The sequence below is a fragment of the Oikopleura dioica genome, chromosome PAR, assembly GCF_907165135.1.
Source record: "Oikopleura dioica chromosome PAR, OKI2018_I68_1.0, whole genome shotgun sequence".
NCBI lineage: Eukaryota > Metazoa > Chordata > Appendicularia > Copelata > Oikopleuridae > Oikopleura > Oikopleura dioica.
Window position 1 is genome coordinate 9,089,204 of NC_137293.1, and position 21,311 is coordinate 9,110,514.

General features: G+C 42.1%; 10 protein-coding genes and 1 non-coding gene across 12 annotated transcripts; 4 read left to right on the top strand and 7 right to left on the bottom strand.

Annotated features, from left to right (window-relative positions):
• Positions 1–673: 673 nt before the first annotated feature.
• Positions 674–2,097, bottom strand: LOC145702805 (histone-lysine N-methyltransferase SETDB1-A-like). Its single transcript, XM_081780076.1, has 2 exons — positions 1,008–2,097; positions 674–941 (listed from the first exon to the last, which is right to left on the bottom strand). Exons 1-2 carry the CDS (start codon positions 1,908–1,910, stop codon positions 768–770), a joined length of 1,077 nt encoding a protein of 358 aa, XP_081636202.1. The 5' UTR covers positions 1,911–2,097; the 3' UTR covers positions 674–767.
• Positions 2,098–2,192: 95 nt separating this feature from the next.
• On the bottom strand, positions 2,193–2,820 carry LOC145701688 (uncharacterized). The gene is made up of 2 exons (XM_081778902.1): positions 2,574–2,820; positions 2,193–2,517 (listed from the first exon to the last, which is right to left on the bottom strand). The coding sequence occupies exons 1-2, from the start codon at positions 2,774–2,776 to the stop codon at positions 2,193–2,195; spliced, it is 528 nt and encodes a 175-aa protein (XP_081635028.1). The 5' UTR covers positions 2,777–2,820.
• Positions 2,821–2,843: 23 nt separating this feature from the next.
• Positions 2,844–3,756, bottom strand: LOC145704839 (isochorismatase domain-containing protein 2-like). Its single transcript, XM_081782305.1, has 4 exons — positions 3,564–3,756; positions 3,306–3,517; positions 3,043–3,265; positions 2,844–2,974 (listed from the first exon to the last, which is right to left on the bottom strand). The coding sequence occupies exons 1-4, from the start codon at positions 3,651–3,653 to the stop codon at positions 2,906–2,908; spliced, it is 594 nt and encodes a 197-aa protein (XP_081638431.1). The 5' UTR covers positions 3,654–3,756; the 3' UTR covers positions 2,844–2,905.
• Positions 3,757–3,862: 106 nt separating this feature from the next.
• Positions 3,863–6,665, bottom strand: LOC145704838 (E3 ubiquitin-protein ligase RNF10-like). Its single transcript, XM_081782304.1, has 9 exons — positions 6,559–6,665; positions 6,302–6,438; positions 6,124–6,252; positions 5,887–6,078; positions 5,758–5,843; positions 4,684–5,715; positions 4,450–4,641; positions 4,056–4,407; positions 3,863–4,014 (listed from the first exon to the last, which is right to left on the bottom strand). Exons 3-9 carry the CDS (start codon positions 6,215–6,217, stop codon positions 3,863–3,865), a joined length of 2,100 nt encoding a protein of 699 aa, XP_081638430.1. The 5' UTR covers positions 6,218–6,252; positions 6,302–6,438; positions 6,559–6,665.
• A 308-nt stretch (positions 6,666–6,973) lies between these two features.
• On the bottom strand, positions 6,974–10,295 carry LOC145704836 (exocyst complex component 6B-like). Its single transcript, XM_081782303.1, has 9 exons — positions 10,045–10,295; positions 8,998–9,756; positions 8,715–8,949; positions 8,273–8,667; positions 8,097–8,226; positions 7,857–8,053; positions 7,456–7,705; positions 7,311–7,410; positions 6,974–7,267 (listed from the first exon to the last, which is right to left on the bottom strand). Exons 1-9 carry the CDS (start codon positions 10,165–10,167, stop codon positions 7,141–7,143), a joined length of 2,316 nt encoding a protein of 771 aa, XP_081638429.1. The 5' UTR covers positions 10,168–10,295; the 3' UTR covers positions 6,974–7,140.
• Positions 10,296–10,620: 325 nt separating this feature from the next.
• Positions 10,621–13,908, top strand: LOC145701689 (protein MCM10 homolog). The gene is made up of 7 exons (XM_081778904.1): positions 10,621–10,887; positions 11,011–11,217; positions 11,287–11,574; positions 11,859–12,043; positions 12,085–12,425; positions 12,469–13,175; positions 13,517–13,908. Exons 1-6 carry the CDS (start codon positions 10,621–10,623, stop codon positions 12,861–12,863), a joined length of 1,683 nt encoding a protein of 560 aa, XP_081635030.1. The 3' UTR covers positions 12,864–13,175; positions 13,517–13,908.
• On the top strand, positions 11,644–11,715 carry TRNAP-AGG (transfer RNA proline (anticodon AGG)). Its single transcript has one exon. It is a non-coding gene; the product is annotated as a tRNA-Pro (tRNA).
• On the top strand, positions 12,986–13,791 carry LOC145701690 (protein MCM10 homolog). Its single transcript, XM_081778905.1, has 2 exons — positions 12,986–13,175; positions 13,517–13,791. The coding sequence occupies exons 1-2, from the start codon at positions 12,986–12,988 to the stop codon at positions 13,789–13,791; spliced, it is 465 nt and encodes a 154-aa protein (XP_081635031.1).
• Positions 13,909–13,923: 15 nt separating the features above from the next.
• LOC145704840 (uncharacterized) lies at positions 13,924–15,592 on the bottom strand. The gene is made up of 7 exons (XM_081782306.1): positions 15,388–15,592; positions 15,118–15,340; positions 14,801–14,966; positions 14,549–14,760; positions 14,433–14,508; positions 14,220–14,388; positions 13,924–14,176 (listed from the first exon to the last, which is right to left on the bottom strand). Exons 1-7 carry the CDS (start codon positions 15,525–15,527, stop codon positions 14,053–14,055), a joined length of 1,110 nt encoding a protein of 369 aa, XP_081638432.1. The 5' UTR covers positions 15,528–15,592; the 3' UTR covers positions 13,924–14,052.
• Positions 15,593–15,791: 199 nt separating this feature from the next.
• LOC145704841 (uncharacterized) lies at positions 15,792–19,852 on the top strand. Of its 2 annotated transcripts, none has more exons than XM_081782308.1 (5): positions 15,792–15,970; positions 16,011–16,107; positions 16,153–16,517; positions 18,157–18,677; positions 18,719–19,852. In XM_081782308.1, the coding sequence occupies exons 1-4, from the start codon at positions 15,905–15,907 to the stop codon at positions 18,322–18,324; spliced, it is 696 nt and encodes a 231-aa protein (XP_081638434.1). In that variant the 5' UTR covers positions 15,792–15,904; the 3' UTR covers positions 18,325–18,677; positions 18,719–19,852. The 2 variants fall into 2 exon arrangements, with proteins under 2 accessions (XP_081638434.1, XP_081638435.1); XM_081782309.1 differs by having other exon boundaries at positions 16,156–16,517.
• LOC145705237 (mitochondrial substrate carrier family protein ucpB-like) lies at positions 16,427–18,047 on the bottom strand. The gene is made up of 4 exons (XM_081782695.1): positions 17,954–18,047; positions 17,523–17,911; positions 16,791–17,030; positions 16,427–16,746 (listed from the first exon to the last, which is right to left on the bottom strand). The coding sequence occupies exons 1-4, from the start codon at positions 18,023–18,025 to the stop codon at positions 16,533–16,535; spliced, it is 915 nt and encodes a 304-aa protein (XP_081638821.1). The 5' UTR covers positions 18,026–18,047; the 3' UTR covers positions 16,427–16,532.
• Positions 19,853–21,311: the final 1,459 nt, after the last annotated feature.

A 21,311-nucleotide genomic window follows, 5' to 3' on the forward strand; every position in this document is an offset into this window, starting at 1 on the left:
AGGTTAGACCCATCATTCAACTCGTCTCGACGAGCTGAAGAAAACTGCACTCACAGATTTTTTACGATTTCCGGCCCCACAAAAGTTTTTTGAAATCATCTCTATCAGATATATTTTGAACGAAGAAAATCCCGATTTATCTAAGTAAAAAGGGAAAGTTTGTTACTTCCAGAATCTTTACAATTGTAATTCCATTTGGAAAGGAAGGAAGTAGCTTTAATCAGTCATTGCTCTCATCAAACAATTCGAACCTGTATTTGAAGATCAAAGAGTGGTTTAGTCTGCGACTCTTAGAAATCTGTTTTTATTAAAAATGCCACAAAATCGTCTTGGGTTGAATACACTTAGCTGCATGAAATTGGCTTTTCAATATTTTAAAAATTCTGCGGCTAGCATGAAGACTCTGAGGTCGTCACAGCAATTATGTGATCAACCATCTTTTGGCATGGAAAGAAATTCATACGACATTGAGATACGTAGCCTCACGGCGGAAGCATTACAAGTATGGACCCTGATCGAATAAATTAATTTTAGATGCATTGAACGTCACAAATCCAGGAGAAAGTTGACTGAAGAAGATGAGAATCAAAATGCCCTGCCTCGTAAAAAAATCTCGAAAAACATTCTGTTCAAAGTTGGTTTCCTTCGAACGTCGTTCATTTCATTTTATTTATTGGCAGTTTGTATTCGTATCCGTAAATTCCAGTGAAAAATGTGAGGCGATTTCAATGAAGATTGTGAAGCAGTAGTGATGATGACAGATTAGTCTATTTTTTCCTATTTTTGCAGCCGTTGCAATTACACTCGTATTTGGAATTTTCACCGTAGCCGTAATCGAACTCGAGCTCTTCTCCCGCCTTGACATCCTTGCAAGTGAAGAAGCAGATCTTCGGGAATCGCTGGTCTTGCCGATTATCGTAAATCAAGACAATCATGATGTTCTAAAGAAACCTTTAAAAATGCTCTTCTTTCATTTTGACTTCTTGAATCGTAAAATTAAGACTTACAGAATAATCCGAGCTGCAGCAGCCATTCATGAACCTAGCTTCGTTTCCATAACCACTCGCATCCATCGAAAATCCTCCGTAATAGGCCTGATCGTACGCGTACAATTTCATAAGCTCGGTCGAGTTCTTTCCGTCGATCTTGATACGCTCCTCTTCGTACTTGTCCTCAACATTCCAGGGGCTTTCACCTTCGTGCTTTGTTGCTAACCAATCGAGAGGACTTTTTTTCTTTTTCTCACGAAACCTCTCGATTATGTCAAGAACTGGGTCCACTGTGAACTCATAATTTCGTACACTTTTGCCGTTATCTTTCAAAGTGCACCGAGCTATTTCTTTATCGAACTTGTTCAATTCTCCTTTTGAGCCATCGTTGTGTTTTTCCTCCACGAGGGACAGTGACTCTCTAAAGAAATGATCGAGCATCTCCACCGCGTTGTCTTTGTTCATTTGAATCTTCTTACTTGGATCTTCCGGGTCGAAGTGCGTCGAATGTGGTTGAACAACACCGGTGTATTCGGTTATATAAGCTCCAGCGGGAATGTCCTCTGCCGCCCGGTATCCCCAGCCTTTGTCCGTTGTTAGGAAGATTTCGGTCTTGTATCGGCAATTTACTTTCGAGGTCATGCTGTTGTAACAGTAGACGACTTTCCGATCATGACACTTGCAGGATTTGTTGCATTCGTAGATTGAAGGCGTAGGCAAGATATTCGTTGTCGAGTTAGGATACAACGTACTTTCTGTCAAAAGACCGGTCTCGGGATCATAGCCGATTACGTTCTGAGCATCCGCATTTTTCCAGTACTTCTCGTCAAACTTTCGTGCTTCTTTTTCGAACTGTTTTGAATGACAGTTCGCCTCTTGCATGGACATTTCATCGTCAAGCAGCCATCTTCGCAGTCGCATCCGCAGAGAAATTCCACTGGAAACGGCGGAATTCCAAAGTGCTCTCGATTCTTGTCTCGCATGTCGTTGAGTGATGACCGGGAGAATTTAATCATTCCTTCGTAGCTAAGGTACATCACATCATGTATCTGCTCAAGATAGTAGTGAGCGCTGTATTCGATTCCTTTAGTCCGCAGGACGAGCGTCGAGACTAATAGAGTTAAAAATGGCACGCTAACAAAATTTTCCAAATACATGTAAGTTGTAAGGTGTATGTAAGTTGCGAAAAGAAAGTGAAAATTTTTAACTCATAACTAGACCATCATATTTCCCACCGTGGTTATCGGAATCGGTGAGTCTCATCTTCTCCTTAGATTCGTACCCTAGATCTCGCTTGTAGAAGAACTCAGCCACGCTTCTGTCAATCACGACTGGGATCGGATGACGCGTTTCGCTTTTGAGATTTCGATTCGGCATGGCCATATTCCTCAGACGAAAGTCACGGATAAGTACGTTCCTTTGCTCAGCTTTTTTCGCACGGCGCGGCTTCAATTCTTTCTTCGGCGGTGCCCATCGTTGACCAACTTTGTTTCCATCAATGAAGAGATCTTTGCTCTCGACAATGTCACTTGAGTTGTATGTGTTAAGGATATTTACGAAATTCAATAATAAAAAAAGTCTTACCTGTCTTCACTTTCGGGGTCTGTTTCTTCTTCTTCTGAAGACTCGATCGTGATAACATTAGTGTCTATCTTCTCAATCTTTCGTCTCTTGGCGGGCTCATAATCTTCTTCCAGCTCCTCAAGAACGCCCTTTGGCATCTCTTCCTCACTATCCGATGAAAGAACGATCGGAGCATTGATTCTTTCATTATCATTCTGATTCATTTTCGAGTATTTCAGCGCTCTGAAAGGTTTAGAATGAGGCGATGGGAAATTAGAGAAGTTTCAAGAATAGAGTTTCGTTCGAATAAATTATGTTTGAATTGCGGAAAGCAAGAGAAACAGGCAGTAGAATTAAAAGAATCCTTCTAGGCCAGAGTCCTGCATCGGATATTTTATAAGCAGTTGCTGGGCAGGTTTGAACTAAGATCGAGGTCAAAGGAGAACTTTTCGCTACTCATGTTAAGAAATATTCGATCTTTGACCTTTGCCTTTGGGTGTTTGGCATCAGAAAGAGTCTGCAGGATGACTTGCTCGGAGGTGACTAAAGTGGCGCCAATGTTTTCCATCTCCCGGAAGGCGGAGAATCTATTGACCTGATGAGAGGCACTCACTGCGTCCATGATCACGTGAGTCTTGATTCCTCGCTCGATCAGATCTTGAACTGTGCCTTGAATGCAAGCGTGGGCTTCTAGGCCACAGATGAAGATGTCACTGAGGGACCGATGAAATAGAGGCCAAAAACGCGCTAAACCTGGGCTTGTGCTCTTCCATGAATGCATCAACTTCAGGAGTCATCATAGAAAACTGAGTCTTGTCAGAAAGAACAAAGGGGCGAACATCTGCGAGTTCCTCAACAGTAGGCCCTAGTCCCCTGGCGAATTGCTCCGTTACTGCGACTGGGTACTCCATGATCTGGGCGAATTTGAACATTGTCGAAGTGCTGGCGACCATTTGGTCAAAATACTTAACAACTCTGCTCCTGATTGCTCTTTTAGAGTGATTTGCGAACCTTGATGTTAGGCCTGAATTTTTCCTGAACATCGCAAATAAAAAGTGCTCCCTTTTGGATTTTATTCAGCCTTCGAATTTCTCGAAACATCTTTCTGAAAATTGCTTTCTTTAAAAACTTTCAAAAGGCGTTTTTTATGAAAGATTTAAATTTATTCTGAACTCGTCCAAACGTGGTACAGATCATTGATAAAACAGGCACTATTAATGAGCTGGACCAGTCACACTATGAATTGACCTAGAACATTGAATATGAGTATGGTTTGGTAGGTTAGATTTGTGAAACAGGTGAAATTTATCTTAGAAAGCGAGAACGATGCCCTTCTTCTTTTTCTGGGCGCGTTTCGGCTTCTTGTCTTCTTCGGGTTTGGGCGCGGCCTTGGTTGCCGCTGCGGCATTGAGAGCTTTTGCGAATTCGTCGCCGAGAGTTCGAGTTGGTGGCGGCAAAAAGTCTTGACAAAAATTGAGAATTGAAAACTTGAGTATTTATTACCGTCTTGCTCAAAAGCAGCTGGAGAAGTGGGCGCTTTTTTAGCCTGTCCCTTTGTATTCTCAGAAGCGGATGTTTTCTTCATTGAATCCCAAAAACTGCCGCTGCTTCCGCCGGGAAGAAGGGGAGAGGATCCACCGCCAAGAGGAGCGAAATCAGCTTCAAGATCGAAAGTAGCGTTGGATTTCTTCGCCCAAGCGCCGGAAATACTTTTGACTGGAGCGTCAACCGCTCTGATTGGACTGAGTTCTGGGCTTTCTTCTTGGCTAATCATCAAATCGGGGAAGGTTTCTTCAGAGGAAATTTCGAACTCCGGAGCTCGGTATTTTCCGTAGAGCTCCCGGTCATAGTATTCCTAATACAGGGATAAAAGGGCAGTGATTGGGAGTTGATTTACCTGAATTTCAGCAGAAGCTTTGTTTTCTTGTCGATCCTTAGTTTTGATCTTCTTTTTCTTCGCTGTGATGTGACTCTTGTGCTTTTCGAGAGTTTCCTTGGACAATCCAAGGTCGTTAATATTTACATACGCAAGCGAGAAGCTTTCTCCGCAAGAAAGATGAGATAGATAGCGGAATCGCTTTCGCAAATCCTTAACAATAGCTAGAAAAAGCAAAAGAGTAAGAAATCTTACCATTTCCATGGTGAAATCTTCCAATTCAACAAGCGAAGCTGAGAATCGCTCAGGAGCATCTTTGATCGTTCCAAACTCTGTAGTCATGCACTTTGCGTTCAGAGATCCGAGAAAGATGTTGGTGCATCCGACCGCTTGATAGAAGTAGTAGCTGTTGTCGCTATCGTCGGATTCGATCGAGCTGGTTTCAACATCGTTCAAGCTGATTGGAGGAGTGAGCTCTTTCTCTTCTCGTTTTTCTGCGAAATTGATTTTTCCGAGAAGATCAGAGATGATTTCAGATGCGATTTGCTGCGGAGTTTGCTCTTTGGGAGGAAGCTTTTCAGGTTCAGATTTGCCTTCTTCAACCTTCTTGGCTTCCTCGGCAGGAGATTTCTCCTTTTTGGGTTTGATTTCGATTTCTTGCATTTTCGAGTTTTTGTTCTTCGAGACAATTTTCTCCAGTTCTCCTTTTCGTTGCGCGACTAGCTGCTTTGCTTGTTGGATAAACGGCCGCTCGCTTTCTTCTGTGTCCACTTCTTGGACTGCCAGTTCAGCTTCCTCCCGGTCCAGCACATTCGAAATAATCTCGTTCGCCTTCTTTTCCACAATCCGCTCATATCGACCGAAGAAAGACCCGTTCTCGGAGATCTTCGTTGATACCATTTTGGCGACGACGGAGGATCGTTCTCGGTTCATTTTGACGAATTCGACTTTGGTCCCCTTTCGTGGGCGTTTCTCGACCTCAAGGATGGCTGAACGAAGATCTGCTTTTTTGATGTGGCCGAAGCAAACTGGACATTGAGGCTTTTCGCAAATGGTGAGCAGCTTCAAAATGCAGGAGTAACAATGAGCATGGCCGCAGCGACCGACTTGCGCAGCGATGGGCGGGTGGAGACAGATCGGACACTCGGTTTGCTCCTGGGAGAAGAATCGAGCTACTTCAATGAATTTCCAAGGAATGGACAAGTCCGGATCGTACTTGAATGGTTCCATTTCGAGCTCGCAGCCTTCGCGGATGACGAATTGAGAGTTTGCTTGCACAAAATCCTCCTGAAGGAATTTTTAATTTGGAAGATCATGGAAGACACTCACCTTTGAGCGCATTGGTCGTTTGAAAGAGTTGTATCGAGTTCGACGATTGTGAGAAGAAGAAGAGGAGTTATTTGAATGAGCTGGAGCTAGAATAATTGATCATTGAAGGGGGAGGAGGGATTTGCTTACCAGAGTAATCTTGGAAGCTGAGAAGATGATTGAAGTTGTTCTTCTTCCCCGGCTGCATGACCGGTCCATCGTCAAGCGCTTCAGCGATTAAATTCTGCTTTCCAGCGGAGGGCATCGGGTAGCCTTTGCTCGCCCGGTTCGAACCCCAATTTCGGTTTTGATTGGTCTTTGATTGATTACTCTGACCATGGCCTTTGAAAATGTGTAAGAATCACGCTTGAAAGGGGAGTTTTTCACCTTTTTTGGAGCCCTTAGGGCCCGGCCTATGGTTTATCTCTCGTTGACGGGCCTGGTGGCCGGAAGAAACAAGCGACAGATTCTTGCTCGACATTGTTGGTAGTAGAAGGGAATGATGAAATTCGTTCTCTGCAAAGTTAGATTGTTACGTAACCACCTTATCATTTCTAGCTCTCACCTTGATGCTCGTGCGGGGTTCATTTTAGATAGCCATTTTTGTCACTTCCCTTTGAACAAAAAAAAATCTTATAGCGCTGATGTCGTCGTCTGTTGATTCGGAGAGAGGGTGAGAAAAAGGTTGAAGACCGGAAAAGGCTAAAGGCGCCTGATTAGCTTGCACTTTTTGAGAGAAACTGGTTGGTTAGTTATTATAAATTTACGCTAGAAACATGTTCTAGAAAATGGTTGTTTTACTTTTTTTTACTGAAAACGTACCTTTAGCTGACTAGCTGATCGTACCGCAAGGACACGATCTAAAATTAATAAAGGTTATTTTTAAGTCTCCTAAAACAAGCGCAGAAAAGAAGAAAATGTGGGATAAAGCAGTTCTCGGACTTCTGAAGAACTGACAGTAAGTTATTCTCGCTAGTTTTCGACCCGGACGCAGGTTAATTCCTTGCCCTGCCTTTGCGGGGGCCAATCAGACGCCGCCACTGCCTCCGTTTTTTACAACTGGGGACGTCATAGCATGGGAATGTTTCTAGAACTTTTCCAATGATAACTTATCACAAAAAACTATAAAAAAGTTTAAAATTTAGCACTAAAAATGACCCCAAAATAACTTCTTTGACCCAAAACGACCTGACCTGACCCCAAAAAGTATTTTTAAAAAAAAGAGTTACTGTTTAAGTTTTCTGAATTTTCATATTTATGGATCATTTCGTAAATGCTGAAGGAATAGCAGGGTGTAACATGTCATGAATGAAAAATCGACGGGTAAGGCCTTTTTTAAATAAAAATTGAGATGAAGGTAATAATGTGGAATTTCGGTGAGTGTTAACTGAAAAACAAAAAAGTCTAAAAAACAGTACTAGCTGCCAGTAGCGCCAGTTTCCAGCTGCTTGAGTTTTTGATCATTTCGCCCCAGAGTCGTTTTCGATCCGCGTCGCGATTCTTTTGCTTCAATGCCGAGATCATCCCTCCGCTAGAATTTTCCGTTGCAGAAAAAATATAAGAATAGAGCTTACCCAGAGCTAGACTGTTCATTTTCCTGGTAGCGGATGATTTTCTCGTAGACTTGTCGCGCTTGATTCGGCTGAATTCGCAAATATGGCGACTCTGCGCTTCCTTGAATGAAAATTCAGTGAAAACTGACTGTACTCGATTTTTTACCGTAGGAAGAAAGATATTGCGGCCAGTCGCTCTTGATCGTCAAATCTAACAGCTGATGGATCGCGACAAATGTTTCCGTGGCTTCTGAGAACTCTGGAATCGCGTCACCAGCGAAAAACTCCAGATAATTGACATCAATCAACATTTGCCGTAGTCCGTTTATTGATACCATCGAAGGCTCCTCGTCTTCTGTCAGCCATTCCATTAGTACTGTACCAATGTGTTTGCAGACGACGAAGAGGGTTGTTTCCTGAAGGTGTCTTGTTTGAAACGATGTGGAGTCATTATGGGATTTGATGGTCTTTGATTAGTTTAAACAGACAACACTGATTTCTTATTGGTCGAAAACAAACCATAGAAGTTCCAAGATAGAAGTCAAGTCTAAGGGAGAAAAATCTTACTTGAACTTGGCGGGAGAGTTTCGACAGCATTTTCAGATTGTTCTGAAGGAAATCTATGGCTGAACGAATATGATCACTAGGCCCGGTCGGATCCTCTTCGCTCGTAAAGTCGAATTCGTCGAAACCAAGTTCGAGGATTTGGTCGACTTTTGCCTTGATTCGCGGAGGAATTTGCATTTGAATCTCCGCCCGAATATCTTTACAAAATCAGTAATATGAGAAAACTCCTTGAAGACAAACCTTTGAAGGATTGAGCTCCAATATTCGACAGGGACTTGACTTGAGCGGGCTCTTCTGTAAACGTCTTCTTCTGAATGTAAACACAAAGCTCTGAACAAGCGCTCGCCAGACATCCGACGTTTATCGACAGCTAGAAAAAGAATTGAAGGAGGTTTTTTATCCCAGTGCAAGCGTACCTGCATTAGCTCATTTAGTCCGACATTGTCCTGATCGAGTTTCGTCTTGATGGTCTGCCGGAGGGCGCGTTTGATGAGGCTAATCACCGCCCTTCTTGCTTGATCATCCCTTTGTATTCGATTCAGATCGGAGCCAGAGAAATACAAAAAGTACTCGTCGATGAATTCCTTCATCCGGCCGAAAATACGGAGGACCATTCTGGAGAACGGCAACTTCTTAGGATATTTGTTTCCAGCGTAGCCAGGCGACTCTAGCGTGCCAAAATTGCCACTGACTTCTTCAGAGTTGAACGGAAAAAGGGTAAAGATCTCGAGCTCTTCTTCTTGACAAGAAACGATGAGGGGAGCGAAATTGTCTTGCTTCAAGATCAGGTCGAAGAATTCACCGTAGCGGGCTATTTTAATTATTAATTTTTCATTGAAATCAAGGAAGAGAACTTACCCAATAAGACCTCAAGATACTGTTCGCGAAGCATAGTTTGAACACTAGATAGGCTGCTAGCTTCCAAGTTAATTCGCCTCAGCGCGACGCGGAGGCTTTTAATGAGGTTCTTGACTTTTTCATATTCGATAGGATCGTTTATCCGGGATTGATAGGACTTGATGTTGGTGACGATGCGGTCCTCGAATTTTAGCCACATTTGAGCCACGGTCTCGGATAGGTGCTTGTTTGAACTCTGAATAAGGAAGGGGTTAGGTTAGGGCCTTGTTTTTAATATGCATACCTGTATATTTTCTTCTATGTACATAAATCCCACAATACTGTTCAAATACTCTTCTAGCTTTTGAACGCTCGTGAGTGGAGATGAAACAATTTGGGTAAATTGCTTGTTTCGTTGAACGATAAAATTGTGATGGAAATCGACTGAAATGCCTCGCATCTCTGAAATCTGGAGGCATTTGAAAATCGGCTTGAAATCGAGCGCTCTGAGTTCGTCTTCGTCTTCTTCCATCGCGAGTTTTCCGACGATGAGGGAATTGGCGCGCGCTGAATCGAGCCAATTTGTGAGGAGAATCTCACTGTCTGCGTATATTTTCTTCTGCTTCGCTAGAAGATTATCTCGCAGGTACTTTTTCAGCTTCATTCTTGAGGGGAGTTTTTCGAGGTGCTCTTCGCTAATTTCTTGAATAGATCTCAACGCGCGATAGAGTTCTTCTTTCTTCATGTGTTGATTGAGTTTGATAAACTTTTGAAAAAGCGGCAGTAGACCTTCCAGTTGCTCGATTGACATATAAATATTCTTTCGCTGCACTTGAAGTTTCTGCTTCTCGGCCATTTTGAAGACGACCTCTTCGCAAGTGTCCTTCGTTTGAGAATCGATCTCGGCCACTTGCGACTGTAGCTTCTTGACGAGATCGGTGACTTCGCGAAGTTCGTAAATTGCATTCGACAGTTTTCCGTAATGATGATTGCAGATTGACTCGATTTGCGTGTCGTAGTGTTCTACTCGCGTGGCCAGGCGGATTTCGAAGAGATCGTGAAGCTGAAAATACGAAAATGCATCAAAAATGTTGCTGAAAAATTTCCAATGAAAGAGGTCAAATAAGAGCCCGTTCCAGCTTCATTGGAATTTCGAAAATGAAAGGATTCATAAAAGCGTTAATATTTAATCTTTTCATGACTCCAAACGAAATTTTTTAGCCTCAGTCATTTTTAAACCAGACAAAATTATCTTTCAAAAGAATAATGAGCTTTTTAAAATGAGAAATCAAGATATTCAATTCGACATATCCCTTCGCATTCGATTATTGTAATAAATGAAAACACTTACATTTCTGTTGTAGACTTCTCTCAGCGTCGTTCCCAAATAAAGACTGTCGTTATTTTCCACATCTCTGACGAATCTTTTGAACTCGTCTTCTGGCAGAAAATTATCTTCTTCTTCCAGCTCCATCTTCGTTTTTGATCTTCTTTCAAGGGTCTCTAATTCCAGGCTCTACTTGCAGGCATGATTAGTTTTTGCTTTTCTTTCAAGTCATTTCATTATTTTTTCTCGAAATCGCGGAAAGTGCGAATTCCTTATTTCGGAGCTCTCTGAGTGCGCGCGGCGTGGGCGAAACGCGCAAAAAGTGAGCGCCCAACCATTGCGCAACTCTAGAGCCAATTCAATGGGGAATTGAGAGAAAAAGAAGGGATGAAGAATTCTATCGACATTTTGAGCAGTTTTTTGAAGATTTACTGCCAATTTTTTGCTCTGAAACAAGTTCGAGTTTGAGCTCTAAAGAGACATAAAGAAATGAACTCGAACTTTCCTCAGCTTTAAGCTCTGTTTGAGCCAGCTTAAATTTTTTTCCAAAAAATCTAATTATTTTCAGAATTTTAGACTTTGAAAAGGGAGATCTCTGGGATGTCCGATTCCGAATCGTCCGATGATGACTTGGCAGGAGTATTCGATTCCTGCTTCGATACAGTCGAAACCGAAGAAATCGCCGATTCCGACATTGTCAAGCAAAATCAAGCGTCGCGGAGAAAAGTTCACGATGCCTACGCTGCCGGTCCAACTCCGGCCGAAAGAGATGCGAAAAAGATGGAACTGCTCAAGCTGAAGAACAGGCGGAAAAGACCGATGAATGAGCTGATGGAAGACGAATCCGACAACATTTTTTCCTCTCCAGCGAAACGGACGAAAAATAATGAAGAGCCAAAGAATATTTTCGAAGAAGAAAACGAAGAAGAAGAAACGAATATTTTCGAGGAAAAGCCATCTTCTCTTTCTGCTTCTCTCAAACCGCTCAAGAAAAAGAATCTTCCAAAGAATCCGACCAAAGCTCCAGAATCGTCAAAAACCAACTTTGATTTTTCGCCAAAGAAGAAATCGAAGAAATCTGCTCCGGCAATGGACATGGGAGTCATGCAGAGTACGAAGAAAACTGCTTCAAGTCTTGCGGGGACGAGTAGTGAGACGAAATTGCAGAAGCTGTCGATTTCGGAAGGAGAATCGGCAGTATGCGGCTTGTCAGGAATTGTCCTCAGGAATGATTTTAACTTCGGACATGTAGGAGTCCTACAGTAGGACTGGAAATGTCTTGATATAAATTGTCCGATCGATTTAGAAATCATTGACAGAAACCGAGAAGTATCCCATCTTGAAGTAGAAGCGCACATCGGCCTGGCCAAGTTCACGCATTGCCACTTTCTAGCGACTGGGGCGGATGAAAAAGTCGACTTCGCCACGATCGGCATCGTCGTCCAAAAAGTGCAGCCACAAACTCTTGACAAGAAAGGAAACCCCTTTACGATTTTCAGCTTATCAAATCTTAGAGACATTCCGAGAACGATCAAAATCATGGCTTTTGGCGAGGCAAGGGTTTTCAGAGGAGGCACAGGAAGTGCTGAGATATGAATTGTTTATTTTGTATAATGATCAGTTGGCTCGTTGGTCTAGGGGTATGATACTCGCTTAGGGTGCGAGTGGTCCCGGGTTCAAATCCCGGACGAGCCCTACTTTTTTCCTTTTTATCATAATTCTAGTGAGAGAATTTTCGATTTCTACCCCTGATACTTTTTATTGAATCATCATCAATTGATCCCTTCGCGCGCTTTGCCCCTTGTCGTCTTTTTTCGCCTCTGAAAACCTTCGAAAAGAACCACAAAAAATACTGGAAGACTCAAGTCGGAGCTGTTTGCCTCGTCGTCAATCCGAAGAAAATGCCCGCCCGTGGAGATTCCAAATACGAACAAGTCCCGACTTTCATGCTCCAGGGACCCGATTGCTTCAAAATCATGGGCTTCTCCGCAGATCTGGGCACTTGCACATCGAAAACAGCACAGTAAGATCACTTTCCTGTTTATTGTCATAAAAAAATTCTAGAGGGCAGCCTTGCCGGCAGTTCGTGAATCTCAGCGTCTCCCAACTCTGTCCGAATCATGTGATGAAGCAGTGGAATCGAGCAAGTTCCGCTCGTGGCGAATTGAGCGCAAAAACTGGCACGCACGGTCTTTCTGGCGCTGGAAGTGCGTGGCAAAAGACCAAAGGCGACTTTTTCTTCTCTGGTGGAAAGACTTTCCAAGCGCTTCCTCCTTCGCAGAATCCAGCGTGCAACAAGAACTCGATGCTTGATTCATTGGCCAAAAGTCATGCGAACAAGGGCGTCAGAGATGGATTGAAGGAGATGAAAAAGAATCCTGGAATCGTTGTCATGAACGCTCCAGGTACTTACCACTTTTTGAAGAGCGTTTTTAACGATGATTTAAGCTGGAAAAATGCCGGCTGAAAACACGAATGTCATGGTAAAAAGCTCGATGCACGGAGGACGAATGCTTGCCGCCGCTTTGGGAAGATCCCACGAAAATGAAAGTCTGATGGCTTCGAAACGAATGAAAGCTCCAGATCCAAAAGTGTCCAGCATTTCCGCAGCGCAGCTTTTGAAGCAGAAGAACGAGGAATTCGCAGCTAGAAAGAGGGAAGCACTGAAGAGACAAAAAGAGGAAGCGATTAAAAAAGCGTCGCAGGGTGGAAACGCTCCTACTCTTGGAGGCGGCCTTTCAAAGGGGTTGAATCTAACGGGAGGGCCGAAAATGGGAAACTCGCTGTTTTCGAAGCTTGGAGTCTCTAATGATAAAAATCTGTCGAAGAGCGGCGAAAATTGAGAGCAGCGGCAGTTCTCAAGAGCAAAAACGCCAAAAGTCCAGAAGAAAATAAACAATCTAAAATTCTCCAGCGCGTTTCTCAAAGCATAGGAGAGAAGAAAGAAAAAGTTGAACGGACCTTTATGGGACAGAAAACTTCCTGCGTCGATATCAAAGCTATACTGGAGAAAAAGTCGAAGTACCATGCGAGCGTGGAGGATTTGATGTCCGCCGAGCAGGATTTCTACTTTTCCGTGCTGGAGAAGAAGGAGGAAAGACAGACGAAAATGGATGGTGTTATGAAGGCAGATGCTCAAGTTGTGACTTGCAAAGGTACTTTTGTTATGTGTTTCATTCAAGAAATAGCATTAAATTTTATGTGACAGAAATATTATAATTCACACATTACAAATTCATGTGAATGAATGTGGCGACTCCGTAATCGTAATTATCGATTTGGTTTTCATTTTATAAATAGAAATGTTTAGAAATGTCTGTATAAATCTAGTTTCGTATCTGATTTTACCCACAACTGTAGCCAAAAGAGGGCGCATTAGGCGTCTCACAGCGTGGGACTAAGCTGATAGGCTATCAGTGATAGCAATCGTACTAAAGGAAATTTTTGGCACTCAAAGTCGATATTTATTGGAGATTGAATACTAGCTTATTTTTAGATTGCAAATACACCTACTGGAGTCCTCACGAAAATTGCAAGAAGCAAAACCACAACCTCGTCTGGAAAGAAGCAACAAAGCGTTGGTTCCAGTGTAAAAACTGCCCAACTCAACGAGCAATTACATTTTCAAAATATCCCAAAACCAGTTGTTCCTCCTGTGGCCAGGGAACGCGCTGGGTCAGAGTTGCCGCTGGAGATACGAACAGAGTCGCAGCAAAAGAGCGGGACAGTTTGCTCATTCGAGGAGAAGAGAGAAAATGGGTCAATTCCTGATTACTGTAATTTGAGATCAAGGAAGATTATTCTGCTCTGTCTTCGATGCTTTCGTTTATAATTCTAGCTTCCATTTATTTCTATCTAACTCCTGCCTTTATCTTGTAATAAACTGTAGTCTTATTCAACCTATTTGTTAGGAAAATATATTTATTTGTGAATATAAAATGTATAAATTACAGTGTTTTCAGCGGAATAATGGAAAAGAAGCGGCAATAGACAATTGTTATTTTTGTGGCGGCTCATGATTTTGCTTTTTTCTTACTTTGGGGAAGAGATGAGAGTTCCATGGTTTTCGACATCAGCAACGTCCGCAATGGCGACTTTCGAACCGTAACCATAGGCAACTCGGCAATTAATTCCATCGCCAGTTTGCTGATATCGCCTAAAAATTTTTCAGCCGTGTTTTCAAACCTAGATTATCTTACACTTTATCGGAGCAAACAACGCCGCTTGAAATTTCAGAAACGACGGCCAAATCGGTGCTGATTTTTTGGTCTTTGACTTTGAAGACGTTTTTGTTGCTTCCGCCAACGAGGAAGGAATCGGTACCGACGAATTGGGCCGTGTAGTAGGAACTTCTTTCGTCTGGGTGCTCTAGAATTAGTGTTGGGAGGAGTAGAGAGAATGAATTTCGTTACCGAGAATAGTTTTGCGAAGGGTTCCTTCTCGATAGTCCCAGACTTGGATTCCATCATGTCTTCGCCAAGAAGCGGTCTAAAAAGCTATTAAAAGAGGTCTTAGTTATTATTTTTACCAAAATCGTCTGGTCGTTGGGGTCAATGTCAATACTCTCGCCGCAGATGTGAGGACCGAAGATGCGTTTCGTGGCGCGTTCCTGTCTTCGGTCCCAGAACTGAACGGTATCGTCCCATCCGCCCGAGACAAAGTTCCAAGTTTCATTTGGATGATGCTTTAGGGCGTAGACTGCGGTTCGGTGTCCGTCCATGCGCTCCAATGATGGAGAAGCTTGGAATGAATTAAGAAGGGAAAATGGGATAAAGGGTACCTTTGCAAGTATTAATTTTCTGCAGAGAAGCGAGGTCATAAACATGGATGTCAGAATCTTTTCCAGCTGTGATGAGAGCATCTTGCGTTGGGGTGACCATAGTTTGGTAAACTGTTCGATCTTCTTCGATTGTTTGCAAGCACTGGCTGTTACTGACATTCCAGACCTGAAAATAATCATTTTCAATTGTACGATAAGCTTCTTTAACGATTGCCCATTTACAGCCTCTAATCTGCTATTTTTTGTTTGGCCAATCTGCAACCGGATAAGAATATTCGTTTTTATAAGAATAAGCTGTAGAATCGAAATAGACTCACCTTGATTTTTCCATCACAATATCCAGCGACAAGTTTATCTTCATTTATCCAGTGGCAAGTAACTGCTGGTAGATTTTTCTGTCTTGTGTCTGTATCAACTAGATTGTGGAGTTTTCGTCCGTCCGAAATGCGGTAAATGATGACCAAGCCCTTGTTGGTGCAGATCGCAATGAGTTTTTGGGAAGGACTCACTTTGCAGCAGAAAACGTCGTCATTACAGTCACTACAAATTTGATTAATTATTTTATACTTTTGATACTATTAGCTTACATAATGTGTGAAATTTGAATTCTTCCTTCGATAATCTGTTTTCCCTCTTGAATCAGTTCTTCTTTCTGTCCCTCGCCAGTTGCATTAGGCATTGGCGACTTGATCTTTGGTATCTCTGGCAGCGGCTTGATTGCGTTCATTTTCTGATTTCGAAAAACTCAAACTGAAATCAGGTTTTAAAAAATGGCCAAAAACACTTTGGCCGACAAGTGTTCTAGAGATTGTGAAACACTCATTCAACTCAAGTTGTTTATAAAAGGGAGAAAGTATACTAAAGGATACTTGACGATTGAGATTATTCAGAGCATGGGAGAATAGATTTTTTGCGTCAATGACGATGAGTTCACTTATTTCAATCTATGCAACAGTGCTTTTGACACTAACGCTTCTCTCTTTTTAGACTGGTCGCATTTTTACGCCCTCACGTCGTTCCATTACTCACTGAACGTCGTTTTTGTGACGTCACGAGACTTCTCTGGATTCCACACTCGCCGCGGGGGAAGACAGAAAAGAAACAATGTATCGAGCAACTGTGGGAACGGGCAAGACGTTACTCGGTACTTTGCCTTTTACAGCTCAAATGGTGAACTTGCGGAAAAATCGTGATTTTACGAAAATTGAAGATTTACGATGGTTATCTCCAAAAGTACAAATGTGAGAAGAACAGTAAATTGACGGAAGTGGAGAACTTCATGCGCTGTGAGAATTTTCTCCATGGAGGTAGAAAAAACCCCAACGAATAGTTTCCCCAAATCTTTGTTTTAGTAGTTGAAATTCCAGAAATTGCAAAAAGCGAGCGAATCTACCGTCACGAAGCTGGTCATCTTCTCATTATACTCCTTCATTTTGAGTCTCTTTCCGTCTTTCCAGCCCTCGTCTCTTTCCAAAAACGCGCAGATCTAAAGCTCAACGCTTACATAAAAGTCGTCGATCTCCCAGAAACGGGCAAGAAGACCTCGACTTCTGACGAAGAAAAGTTCAAGAGCTGGATTTTATATTCCGTCGCTGGGAAAGCCGCGGAAGCAGTATTCAATGGAACTGAAGGAACAACAGTTTATTCCTTATTGAAAAGGCTCCAGGAAAAAACGAATTCACGTGACCTGCAAATTGCTCGAATGTACGCATCAAAGGTAGATAAAGTTTTATTAAATAGGTTTAAGGCCGGCATAGTATCTTAATTGTTCCCAGCAGCAAAATTGAATCAGAGCATACGGTCCAAGTCGCGCCCATTGAGCAGAAAATCCACGGAAGAATCCCAGCGGCCCATTCGTTTTCAGAATGTAGCTTAGAGCTGGAAACAAACCGTTAAACTTCCCAGGGTTGGTCATTATCACAGTTCTGGCATTCGTAAATGGCGAGCTTAAAATGTTCTTTTCATATTTGTTGAAAAAATGTCGCTGAACCTAGAACAAGTGATAGCAAAGCCAGTAATAATCGCTGTGCAGAAAATCAGTCCCAATCGCTCAGCCTCGCTTGGTGCAGAATTATGACCGTAATTGTCGTAATCGCTATCTTTCCACGAATGTAAAAATGGAAGAAAATTCTGGAGGGAGGACGACTTCATCGAGTTTTGATGATGATCGGGTGTTTTCTTGAGGAAATCTTTGACTTCGTTGTAGACGGCTACGTAGGTGATTCCAATGCTTTCGTGGGTTAAGTTTTTCCAAATATTGGCGTTGAAACCATTCAAATGTCAACCCTTTTTCCTCATTGCTCTAGTAACACTTGTTCCAACACCTTCATAATAATTCGCCCATCTCAATGACACCGTTTGTTTTATATTATCCACCCGTTTTTTGAACCCCTCTAGAAAAGGGATGAGGACATCCTGAGATTATTTTAACCCCCCTACGCCACAGAATAGACCTTTACCTCTTATTTTAGCTGCATTGAGGCACTGTATGATGTCTGTACTCCGAGTCCATAGACTCCCCAAAAGGGGTCAAAATGAGCGAAATCGGGTTTTTCCGGCTTAATGACGTCATAAGTCAAAGAACATGTGACAATAACTTTTTCTAAGTACCCCTACGCCACAGATCAGACCCTAAGCTACATTCTGGTAGTTTAGGGAACCCTCTGTGATAACTGTGGTCGGAGAGCATAGACTCCCCAGCTTGGGTTAATATAAAACAAACGGTGTCAATGGACTTCCCCCGACTTCCCTCGCCAGTTTATAAAGCGGTGGTGGTTTTCCTTGATAACCCTGCGCTCTCACTTTGAAAAGGTCGGTCGGATGCGCTATTGTCGCGGCCAGTCCAGCGGCGGTGGCACCTGCTGCCATTCTCGAAGCAATTCGCTGAATATCGGATTCCTTGTTGATCCCACGCTCAAATTGCTCCCGGAAGGGTTCATACAAGCCGAGTCGAAGAGATGAGTAGATGAGTTCTCGAGCCAGGGAAGCAGTAATTCCTCGATACCAGCCAGAAAACCCCTCTTGAACTATGATGTCTTTCATGACAACGGGAAATGGTCGCACTTGCCCGCGATTAGAGATTTGTTGAAAAACCATCGCAGTTTCAAAGGGCTACAGTCGTTATAGAATTTACTGACAAAATGGGAGATTTACATGGACGCATAATCCAGCAGTTGCGCAGGATACACCCGCTAAGCCGATGTTCAGGACTTGCTCTTGATTCATCCTTGCGCTACGTCATAACTAGAGAACATTCATTTTCCAAACATCTCTGAAAACTTCGCTGATCTAAATTCTAGAGAGTCCTCTTAAAAAAAGATTAATTTTAAATTATTCATTTAAAATCTTTATTCTAGCTCTCCGACGACGAAACGAAGCAAGAAGAAATCATCGCTGCCAGTTTTTATCAAGCAATAAAAGAAATCAAGGCGAACGAAAGAAAATACGAAGTCATCTTGGAAGCTATAAAGAAAAACAGCTTCATCACAGCATCTGAAATTTTCAAATTATTCGAAGAGCTTTAATTCTAGTGTAGCGAAATTTAAAGTTCTTTTTTTAAGAATGAGTAAAAGAAGAATCGAAAAGTTCTTGTTGAATTATTTCGAAAGCAACAACTATTCAGAAACGCTAAAAACCTTTCAAGATGAAATCAAAGAAGAAAACACTGAGACTCGAATTTTGAGCTTCAAAATCATTAAAGCTCCGAAAATAATCGTCGATATCGAGGAGAAGAGAAAGAAATCAAGAAAGAAAGAGGAAGTGAAAATTCCAAAAGAATTCAAAAGAATAGCGAAAAGAGCTGGAATTCCAAAAGATCAATTCGAGTTTTTCTACGAGCATCGGGAGAGCTTTAACTGGGAGCTTTTCAAACCTACAGGTAAAGAGAGGATCCATGCAAGGCCAAATTGTAATTTTAAGTCTACTGTACTGTCTGCAAAGAAACATCAGAGCACTACAACTTCTGCTTCACCCAGCACATGAAAGAAAAGCACAATTACAGTGACACTCCTTGCAACTTCGCTGACTGCAAATTTGTCGCCAACTCGGAAAGCTCGTTGCTCAGACACCAGGCGAGCTTCCATGGAATGGGAAAACGAAAACCCTCTGCTCGGGCTTGTCTCAAGTGCAAATATCCATCTTGTAATTATCAGGCCTCGATTGATTATGCGCTGCAGAGGCATTACAGTATTCATGAAAATAGGAGCGCGGAATGCTATCTTTGACACGGGTTCTCAATCAAATTATCTGACTCAGCTAAAATCACTGAAATCAACAACGAATATTAGATTATTCCCAGTCGTGTTCAGTTAGCACTTTTTATCTCAAAAATTGGTAACCCAAATTTACCTCAACGCGAATGTGCAACGCGCTCAAGTTTAAAGATCACGTGGCGGCGCATTTCAACATCACCGACTTTGATTGCAACTTCTGTACGAAAAAATTCACCAGCAATGTAAAGCGCAACGCTCACGAGCGCGCCTCTCACGGGACTTTTATTTGCACCGATTGCGGTCTCGATTTGAAGACGTCTTCGAAATTCAACAAGCATCGGACAAATTGTGAAGAAAGAAAAAAGGCCTTTATGCAATGACTGTTTTAACTGAATTGAATTCTAGTTGTTGCCAAAGATGAACTTATAAATCAACCCTTTTTATAGCTATTCCGATTGGGAGGAGTGATGCTCCCCGTTGAGTGAATCGCTCGACTGACCTTAATTTCAGAGCGCTGTGACATTTCCGCAAAATAAATCGAGTTTTGAACAAAAACAAGGGCCCATTGAAAAATTGTAAAAGTAAAAAAGTCAACCAGGGCCAAAAAAATTTCTTCTCACCAAAATTCACACAATGAATGAAAAAAGACTCGTACCACAACTAATTGTTCTTCTTTCCCCTTTGATATTCGGTATTAGTTCATCTACAGATTTCGCGAATAATCAGAGGAAACGAAAAATAGTGTACCAATTAGACAGAAATGGCTAGCGATCCGTCCCAAAGGATTCATAGCGCTGATTTATAGCGGCTTGCTCAGAGTGTTTGATTCATTAGAGATTTCAGATTCAGATTCTGAGTTTTTAGGACCTTTTCAGGACATAGGGTCAGTTTTATAAGCCATCTTCAGAGTATCAATCAGTCAAATGATTTCTAGGTTTACTCATTTCTAGGGAAAAATAATCAGACAAAATGACATTTTCCTGAAGCGCTGCCAAGTCTTTTCTGTCCCCATCTGTCAAAAAATCAGAAGCACGTGTGAGGAAGACGAAGCTTTCTCCCTCTTCCCCTGTCAGATGACAGTCCTCAGATAGACTTGGCGGCTAAATCGATGTATAATGAGCTTTAGGGGGGCCTTTGCAATTAGCTATCAAACGATTCGCGGATAAATTTGCATCTGTTGCTTCGCCGAAAAAAAAATCGAACAAATCCCTTCCTAAGTACGGCTTTATTGAACCCTTTAGTTTCACGCCTCAAGATGGCACAACTGTAATAAAATGTTATCCCCTTTTTCCTCAGCCCTTCAGTTAAAAAACAGTCTTCTGAAACTAAAAGTAAATATTAAAATATTATAATTGAAGCTATTGATTAGTATCATCTTCAATTTAATCATTCTCGACTCCGAATCATCCATCAGCGATTAATTAGTTTGAACAAGTATACAACTAACTATCAAACAGAATATACACCAACTCATTAATAATTCCCACTAGAGTTCGTTTCAAACTATCTTTCTCTTTTTCTACTTTCGATATTTACTTTCGCTCATGGTTTTTTATTAATGACGGGTCTCAGGGGACCGACTTGGTATTCTGGTATCTAGCTACCTCGTGAACAACCGGCTGTACAGTGGTAGGACGGGAACTAAGGGTGGTCGAATTATTCATCACTTTTTTTTGCTACTACGCGAGATGGATTTTTCAAGTGCACTTTATCAGATACACAACTCACTCCAACTCGCGCCAAGAGCAAAAATGTATAGACTGCCAAGATCAAATTTCGATTACCTTTTCTACGACTTAGAAATATGCTTTTCACAGCATCTAATACAGATGATACAGTATTAAGAGGCTGCCAGAGAATCAATTTCTACAGCCGCTTATGTTATCTACAGACACTTAATAATCCCCGCTTCGAGAAACATATTTATATAAACTCTTATTTCTTCCAACCTCAGAAAGGTTTTTAGAGAAAGAGATATTCAGTTTGGATTTTTCAAAATATTTTTACACTCAGATTTTTCTGACTCTTTCCGTGGACTGGTTTTCTAAACAACCGTGATGCATAATTGATCCCAGGCGGGTGAAATAGACACACCTGCTATCTTATTTTAGACCGTGTTGGCCCCAACTCATCAACCTAACAAACCGGAACCGGGCTCTCTTTTTCTCCACGCTTATAAAAATTGTTAATTTGCCTCTCGATGTTTTTTCACCCTCCCGCTTTCACCGCAAGGCTGATTTCCCCCACTCGCCCGTCTAAATCTAATTTCATAAATTTTTCAACTAATCCCCTGTTTTGAA

Excerpts from the sequence above, each read along its gene's own strand:
- LOC145704836 (XM_081782303.1), bottom strand. The coding sequence starts at position 10,167 with ATGGAGCTGGAAGAAGAAGATAATTTTCTGCCAGAAGACGAGTTCAAA. Across the intron at positions 8,950-8,997 it reads ACATAGAAGAAAATATACAG|AGTTCAAACAAGCACCTATC; the intron begins GTATGCATATTA and ends TTCCTTATTCAG. Across the intron at positions 8,054-8,096 it reads TGGAGCTCAATCCTTCAAAG|ATATTCGGGCGGAGATTCAA; the intron begins GTTTGTCTTCAA and ends GATTTTGTAAAG.
- LOC145704839 (XM_081782305.1), bottom strand. The coding sequence starts at position 3,653 with ATGTTTCGAGAAATTCGAAGGCTGAATAAAATCCAAAAGGGAGCACTT. Across the intron at positions 3,266-3,305 it reads ATGGAAGAGCACAAGCCCAG|TGACATCTTCATCTGTGGCC; the intron begins GTTTAGCGCGTT and ends TCGGTCCCTCAG. Across the intron at positions 2,975-3,042 it reads CTGATGCCAAACACCCAAAG|TTCAAACCTGCCCAGCAACT; the intron begins GCAAAGGTCAAA and ends CCTCGATCTTAG.
- LOC145701690 (XM_081778905.1), top strand. The coding sequence starts at position 12,986 with ATGGGACAGAAAACTTCCTGCGTCGATATCAAAGCTATACTGGAGAAA. Across the intron at positions 13,176-13,516 it reads TCAAGTTGTGACTTGCAAAG|ATTGCAAATACACCTACTGG; the intron begins GTACTTTTGTTA and ends GCTTATTTTTAG.
- LOC145704838 (XM_081782304.1), bottom strand. The coding sequence starts at position 6,217 with ATGTCGAGCAAGAATCTGTCGCTTGTTTCTTCCGGCCACCAGGCCCGT. Across the intron at positions 6,079-6,123 it reads CCCTAAGGGCTCCAAAAAAG|GCCATGGTCAGAGTAATCAA; the intron begins GTGAAAAACTCC and ends ACATTTTCAAAG. Across the intron at positions 4,642-4,683 it reads AAGATTTCACCATGGAAATG|GATTTGCGAAAGCGATTCCG; the intron begins GTAAGATTTCTT and ends GCTATTGTTAAG.
- LOC145704841 (XM_081782308.1), top strand. The coding sequence starts at position 15,905 with ATGTATCGAGCAACTGTGGGAACGGGCAAGACGTTACTCGGTACTTTG. Across the intron at positions 15,971-16,010 it reads TGCCTTTTACAGCTCAAATG|ATTTACGATGGTTATCTCCA; the intron begins GTGAACTTGCGG and ends CGAAAATTGAAG. Across the intron at positions 16,518-18,156 it reads CTCGAATGTACGCATCAAAG|CTCTCCGACGACGAAACGAA; the intron begins GTAGATAAAGTT and ends TCTTTATTCTAG.
- LOC145702805 (XM_081780076.1), bottom strand. The coding sequence starts at position 1,910 with ATGCGACTGCGAAGATGGCTGCTTGACGATGAAATGTCCATGCAAGAG. Across the intron at positions 942-1,007 it reads GCTGCAGCTCGGATTATTCT|AACATCATGATTGTCTTGAT; the intron begins GTAAGTCTTAAT and ends AGGTTTCTTTAG.
- LOC145701689 (XM_081778904.1), top strand. The coding sequence starts at position 10,621 with ATGTCCGATTCCGAATCGTCCGATGATGACTTGGCAGGAGTATTCGAT. Across the intron at positions 10,888-11,010 it reads ACAACATTTTTTCCTCTCCA|AAAAAGAATCTTCCAAAGAA; the intron begins GCGAAACGGACG and ends AAACCGCTCAAG. Across the intron at positions 12,426-12,468 it reads CGTTGTCATGAACGCTCCAG|CTGGAAAAATGCCGGCTGAA; the intron begins GTACTTACCACT and ends CGATGATTTAAG.
- LOC145705237 (XM_081782695.1), bottom strand. The coding sequence starts at position 18,025 with ATGAATCAAGAGCAAGTCCTGAACATCGGCTTAGCGGGTGTATCCTGC. Across the intron at positions 17,912-17,953 it reads CTGCTGGATTATGCGTCCAT|CCCTTTGAAACTGCGATGGT; the intron begins GTAAATCTCCCA and ends TAACGACTGTAG. Across the intron at positions 16,747-16,790 it reads TTTGCTATCACTTGTTCTAG|CTCGCCATTTACGAATGCCA; the intron begins GTTCAGCGACAT and ends GAACATTTTAAG.
- LOC145701688 (XM_081778902.1), bottom strand. The coding sequence starts at position 2,776 with ATGAATCAGAATGATAATGAAAGAATCAATGCTCCGATCGTTCTTTCA. Across the intron at positions 2,518-2,573 it reads GACCCCGAAAGTGAAGACAG|TGACATTGTCGAGAGCAAAG; the intron begins GTAAGACTTTTT and ends ATACAACTCAAG.
- LOC145704840 (XM_081782306.1), bottom strand. The coding sequence starts at position 15,527 with ATGAACGCAATCAAGCCGCTGCCAGAGATACCAAAGATCAAGTCGCCA. Across the intron at positions 14,509-14,548 it reads CCAACGACCAGACGATTTTG|ACCGCTTCTTGGCGAAGACA; the intron begins GTAAAAATAATA and ends ATAGCTTTTTAG. Across the intron at positions 14,177-14,219 it reads GTTGTTTGCTCCGATAAAGT|GCGATATCAGCAAACTGGCG; the intron begins GTAAGATAATCT and ends AAAAATTTTTAG.